At 47.7% G+C, this 6,704-nt stretch overlaps 1 protein-coding gene across 9 annotated transcripts in view; it reads left to right on the top strand.

Annotated features, from left to right (window-relative positions):
- cadpsb (Ca2+-dependent activator protein for secretion b) overlaps window positions 1-6,704 on the top strand; it is a gene marked incomplete at both ends in the record, with an annotated part of 62,899 nt that overhangs the window by 12,262 nt on the left and 43,933 nt on the right. For all 9 annotated transcript variants that reach the window (XM_079217627.1, XM_079217626.1, XM_079217623.1 and 6 more), the window contains one exon: window positions 6,499-6,612. In XM_079217627.1, the coding sequence (XP_079073753.1) occupies window positions 6,499-6,612 (114 nt within the window). The remainder of the gene's footprint in view (window positions 1-6,498; window positions 6,613-6,704) is intronic.

Here is a 6,704-nt window from a genome sequence, read left to right as displayed (position 1 = left end):
ACATGTCAGAAACCAGTGAAGCATTGCAACCATCAGTTTACAGATCTCACAGCAATGTCAAAATTCCTTGTTTAATTCTCTGAACCCCAAAGATATTTAATTTAATCTATCAAATCCTCATATTTGTGAGGCTGGAAGCAGCTTTTGATTGAAAAAATATAAACGATTGATACATTTTCATCTGCTGATTAATTATTCAGTAAATATTATGTAATTATAGCGCCTCAACAAAATACACTGATCAGTAATTATTATTCTATTTAGTCGTCACCGCGTAGTTTGCTTGCTTTTGTACGCTGTGAACTGAAATGCAGTTGTTATGTATCAGAGTTTGTATTCAAGAAAGCTACAGTAACCTCAGGTCTAGCGGAATAAGTGTTAGCTTTGCCCTAGAACATTTCAGTCAGCTTGGTTCAAGTCTGCTTTTGTGCCTTTTCTCAAAAGCCCAGCAGCCCTTCAACAGAAACCATTTCAGCCCATACCTCAGTGTATTACCCACTTTGCTCTCCTTGTTGGTGAATTGGTTGGTGAACCCTGTAGACTCACCACCCACGGGGGGAAGCATCGGGGTCGGGTGCTATGCAGACCGGGCGGCGGGGCAGGCGGGAGACCTGGGCGAGCCGATCGCCTGCAGCATAGACTAGCTCTAGGGACGTGGAACGTCACCTCGCTAGCGGGGAAAGAGCCAGAGCTGGTGCGGGAGGTGGAGCGGTACCAGCTAGATATAGTTGGGCTCACCTCCACGCACAGCATGGGCTCTGGAACCAAGCTCCTGGAGAAGGGTTGGACTTTGTCCTTTTCTGGAGTTGCCCTGGATGAGAGGCGCCGGGCGGGAGTGGGGATACTCACGAGACCCCGGCTGGGCGCCACTATGTTGGAGTTTTCCCCGGAGAACGAGAGGGTCACCTCCCTGCGCTTACGGGTTGTGGGGAGTAAGGCTCTGACTGTTGTTTGTGCTTATGCACCAAACAGCATTTCGGAGTATCCGGCCTTCTTGGAGTCGATGGGAGGGGTCCTGGAAAGGGCGCCGCCTGCCGACTCCATAGTTCTCCTGGGAGACTTCAACGCTCACGTGGGCAATGACAGAGAAACCTGGCGGGGCGTGATTGGGAGGAACGGCCTGACCGATCTGAACCCGAACGGTGTTTTGTTGTTGGACTTCTGTGCTAGCCACAGTTTGTCCATAACAAACACCTTGTTCGAGCATAAGGTGGCTCATAAGTGTACCTGGTACCAGAACACCTTAGGCCGGAGATCAATGATCGACTTTGTAGTCGTATCATCTGATCTGCGGCCGTATGTCTTCGACACTCGGGTGAAGAGAGGAGCAGAGCTGTCAACTGATCACCACCTGCTAGTGAGTTGGATCAGATGGCGGGGGAGTCGGCTCGAGAGACCTGGCAAGCCCAAACGTGTAGTGAGGGTGAACTGGGAACATCTGGCAGAGGATCCTGTCCGGGAGGTCTTCAACTCCCACCTCCGGAAGAGCTTCTCACACATCCCGAGGGAGGCTGGGGACATGGAATCCGAGTGGACCATGTTCAAAGCCTCTATTGTGGACGCGGCCGAGAACCCGGTGGTGGACACCGTGGGTGAGGGAAGCCGTCAAGCTGAAGAAGGAGGCCTTTCCGGCCTGGTTGGCCCAGGGGTCTCCTGAAGCAGCTGACAGGTACCGGCAGGCCAGAAGGGCTGCAGCTGTGGCTGTCGCGGATGCTAAAACCCGGGCATGTCCTTGGGGTGGATGCACCTATATCCCTGGCAGAGGTCACTAAGGTAGTCAAAAAGCTCCTTGGTGGCAAAGCGCCGGGGGTGGATGAGATCCGCCCTGAGATGCTGAAAGTGCTGGACACTGTTGAGCTGTCTTGGCTGACACGCCTTTGCAGTGTCGCATGGGGGTCGAGAACAGTGCCCATGGACTGGCAGACCGGGGTGGTGGTTCCCATCTTCAAGAAGGGGGACCGGAGAGTGTGCTCGAACTATCGTGGTATCACACTGCTCAGCCTCCCGGGAAAAGCTTATGCCAGGGTGCTGGAAGGGAGGCTCCGACCGATTGTTGAACCTCAGATTCAAGACGAACAGTGCGGATTCCGTCCCGGCCGTGGAACAGTGGACCAGCTCTTTACCCTCACAAGACTACTGGAGGGGTCCTGGGAGTTTGCCCAACCAGTCTACATGTGCTTTGTAGACCTGGAGAAAGCTTTCGACCGGGTCCCTCGGGGGTTTTTGTGGGGGGTGCTGCGGGAGTATGGGGTGCCGGACCCGTTAGCACGGGCCATCCGGTCTCTGTACGCCTGCAGTAGGAGCTGTGTTCGTATCCTCGGTAATAAGTCAGACACGTTCCCGGTGGGTGTTGGCCTCCGCCAGGGCTGCCCTTTATCACCGGTCCTGTTCGTGACTTTCATGGACATGATATCTAGGCGCAGCCAGGGGGCGGAGAGGATCCGGTTCGGGAGTCTCGGGATCGCCTCTCTGCTGTTCGCGGATGATGTGGTCCTGTTTGCCTCCTCGGACCGTGACCTCCAGCATTCACTGGGGTGTTTTGCAGCCGAGTGTGAAGCGGCAGGGATGAGAATTAGCACCTCCAAATCTGAGGCCATGGTGCTCTGCTGGAAACCAGTGGATTGCTCCCTCCAGGTGGGGACAAGCTGCCTACCCCAAGCGAAGGAGTTCAAGTATTTCGGGGTCTTGTTCACGAGTGAGAGTAAGGTGGAGCGGGAGATCGACAGGCAGATCGGTGCAGCTGCAGCTGTAAAACAGGCGCTGTACCGGTCCGTCTTGGTGAAGAGGGAGCTGAGCCGGAAGGCAAAGCTCTCCATTTACTGGTCGGTCTATGTTCCAACTCTCAACTATGACCACCAACTCTGGGTCGTGACCGAAAGAACGAGGTCTCGGATACAAGCGGCCGAAATGAGCTTCCTCCGTAGGGTGGCCGGGCTCAGCCTTAGAGATAGGGTAAGGAGCTCGGACATCAGGAGGGAGCTTTGAGTCGAGCCGCTGCTCCTTCGTGTCGAAAGGAGTCAGCTGAGGTGGTTCGGGCATCTAGTCAGGATGCCTCCTGGACGCCTCCCATTAGAGTTTTTCCAGGCAAGTCCAACTGGTAGGAGGCCCCGGGGAAGACCAAAGACACGCTGGAGGGATTATATCTCCCGGCTGGCCTTGGAACGCCTCGGGGTCCCCCAGAATGAGCTGGAAAATGTTGCGGGTGAGAGAGAAGCCTGGGTCGGCCTGCTGAACCTGCTGCCACCGCGACCCGACCCCGGATAAGCGGTTGAAAATGGATGGATGGATGGATGGATGGATGTTGGTGAATTGGTTGTAGCTCATCACTCAGCATGCATACTCTTAAACCCGAGCATGTATGCACACATTTCTCTCCCATTTATTCCTATTAATTAAAATGTTTATCCTACTAAAAGACTCCTGTGTAAAAAAACAGTAGGCTACTTCCATTCGGGTAGAGAGATCCCTGCTCAGTTGCTCTCCTGAGCTTTCTTATTTATTTCCCTTTGCACTTTTTAGGGGGGAGTTTTTCCCTATCTGATAGAGGGTTTAAGAACAGAAGATGTTGTGTGCTGTACAGACTGTGAAGCCTCTTTAGAAATAAAACTGCCCCGCCTTGACTACTTCAGAATTGAATAGGAAACACATTCTCATCAGTAAAAGGAATGCAAGTCTCATAAATGAATGTTAGTCTGTGCTGTGTGTTATATACCTTGTACATAAAAGGGCATACAAAGTGAAAATTGTGTGCTGTATTTATCCTGACCCCCTCACTGTCAGAAATGGACAAGAAATCAAGGACGAGTATATCGACTTCAGCCACTGAGAGTCTCCGGAGACCAGACTGATTTGCATACTGGTGTAATATTAACATGTCTTGCCACAGGGTGTTACTTGAACTCTGCAATCTATTAAAAAAAGGCAGAGATGGTTCACATCTACAGTAGCTATTGCAAATAAAAATGAACCTGAAACCTTGAAAGAGAAGCACACGTATTGATCTCTGATGTTGTTGATGTGACGTTAAGTGCATATTTTATGTTTGGACATTAAGTGGTGCATCATCCTGAGAGTCACTCATTCACAGTAATTGTGAATCAGTAGGAGTGGCATTTTTTGTTAAATGATGTGTGAGGCTTTGTATTATTTGTATTGTCAGTGACAGAGAGATAGAGAGAGGTCCTCAATAGCAACCTCTGAGGTGTTTGTCTAGTTTTTATGTCTTTGTATTTATATGCCCCTTTTTAAATCTTTATTATTAGACCAAGCTCAGGCTCTTTCACTTTGGATCTGATAGAGAAATCTCATGTTACATGAGCCTTTCTTTTCTGAATATTACTGAAGGGGAGGTTGGAGTAGTACGATGGACACACAGATGGTGTTGAGATTGCCTCTAACACACATGTTAGTGGTACTTTTCCATCTCACTCCTACACCAAAGTCTGCCGCTTGCAATGATCGGCTGAACGTACACCGACACGTTACCAGCAGCTTCTTGTGCTTGCTTGATACGCACAACAACTTCAACTATAGATTGAAGAGGGAGATTTTTAATCCATTTACGGTTAGGGCACTGATTCATGTTTTTGTTTTGCGTGTTAGTCTGCCAACGTGCACGAAACACAAAGTAAATATGGGGCTGATGTGACTGTCCTTAGTTTTACAGCGCTTATTTTTTTCACTTCCCTGGTCGGGCAAGTGGGTCAGAATTCTACGTGACGAAATCGACTTTTACTTCGACCAATACAAATTGTTTTATATTCTGCATTTGCGGTTGACAAATACCATCAAAGATCAACGTTTGAGAGTGAGTGAGTGAGTGAGTAAGTGGGTGAGAGAGTGAGCGAGTGAGAGTGCTGGTATAGCAGCTTTGAGTGCTCCATCGGTATATGGTACTACACTTGTGCAACTCTCAACAGAGATGAGAGGGAAGCTGGCTCACTCTTAAGCTACTTTCATCATCTGCTGCAAAAAAAAATACTATGTGCTTAATTCTTCTTGACTGTTCACTTGTTCAATCGGTAAGTGAGTTGGTAGACAGTTGGGTATTCCTTTTTATAATAGTCAAATATAATATGTAAAAATATAAAAGTTGAACTGATGATGGTGCTATATGAAAAAGCAGGGAGTCACCAAAGTTCTTATTTATCCTGAGGGAGAATGTCTTTACCAATTTGAATGGCAATCCATTCAATATTTGAGCAGACATTTCACTCAAAACTACAAACGTGGTCTTCATAGCGGAGCAAGAGAAAAGATCAGGGGATTACCAAAGCCAGGAGGATACATTCTTTGGGTGAATGTTGTGCTAAACTATGTATTAGATGTTGAAAGATTTCCCTGGATAAGTAGAAACATTTAGCTAATATTTTAAATCCATCAAATAGTTGTTGAGATATTTCAATCTGGCCTGAAGTGGTGGACAAACCGACCAATCAACAGACCAACATGATCATGTCTGGATCCATGCGGCTAGCATGGCAAGGGAGAAGTGTGATCTTTTACCTCTTGACACTTCTATTTCGTTGTGTTTTTTTCAAAGCATTCAAAGCATTACTTTTGACACGGTCATTTGTTGATTAGAATCTGACAAGTCTGGTCACATCTCCTGTTTGAGATATTCATAGACATATCAAAGCGCAGGTGGCCTGGATTTTTGCCTGTTTTTGTGATAATAGGGTGCCGCCTCGGTTCAGATCAGAGAGGGAGTATCTAACTAGAGCAGGGGTGGCCAACCAGTCAGAGACTAAGAGACACATTTTTGTAAATCATTTGTAAAATGACCGTCCTGACAGACTGAAAATGGGTCCGCGAATGACTGAAAACGGGTCCGCGATTTCATGGCTTTCAAGCCGTCGCGCCTTGAGTTTGACACCAGTGGTCTAAAGTATTTGCAAAAACAATAAAAAGATAAAAAAACAAAAACAAACACAAACTTCAATATGAACGCAAGAGCCGCATGAAACCAGGCAAAGAGCCGCATGCGGCTCGGGAGCCGCGGGTTGGCCAGGCCTGAACTAGAGGTATTCAGGTATCTTTTTTTTATCCATGACAATGGTAAAAAGGATTGAAAGATTGACTTCCGTTTTGGGGCCCTAGCTGCAGTAATACCGGCTGTGTTTCAGACAGTGAGTGGTAAAGACAGAGCTGAGTTAAAGCAAAGCTCTCAATTTAACAGTTCATTTTAGTTCCAACTCTCACCTGCAGTCACAAATGCATGATTGAAAGAATGAGACTGTGAATGCAATCAGGTGAGATGAGGTTCCTTGCCACCTACCTTCAGAGGACGACTGTCTAAAAAGGGATGTAAAAGTAGATTTAGGAAACACTGCAGGGATTACGAGTCACAACTGGCCTTGGAGTTCTGCTCGCCCAGAATAAGTTATTAGAAATGGGTGGATATTATTGTTATTTCAAACTAATGTCTTCTTGTTTTGACACATTTTCCTACCATGACTTTATTGTTGAGGTGACCTCTGTTTGCCCTTGCTTCCACAGATTATCAAGCAGCAGCTTCAGCAGACCAAGGATCGTTTCCAAGCCTTCCTCAATGGAGACACGCAGATTGTGGCTGATGAGGCGTTCATCAATGCTGTGCAGAGCTACAACGAGGTACCAACACACCCTATTCATAGCAGCAGTCAGAAACATGTTGTTATCCAAGCGCAGGGATATGGTACTTTCAAATGAACCACTGAATATTA

This window comes from Taurulus bubalis (genome assembly GCF_910589615.1).
Source record: "Taurulus bubalis genome assembly, chromosome: 5".
Taxonomy (NCBI): Eukaryota; Metazoa; Chordata; class Actinopteri; order Perciformes; family Cottidae; genus Taurulus; species Taurulus bubalis.
The sequence above is the reverse complement of the archived record's forward strand: the minus strand, read 5'-3'. Positions and strand labels throughout refer to the sequence as shown.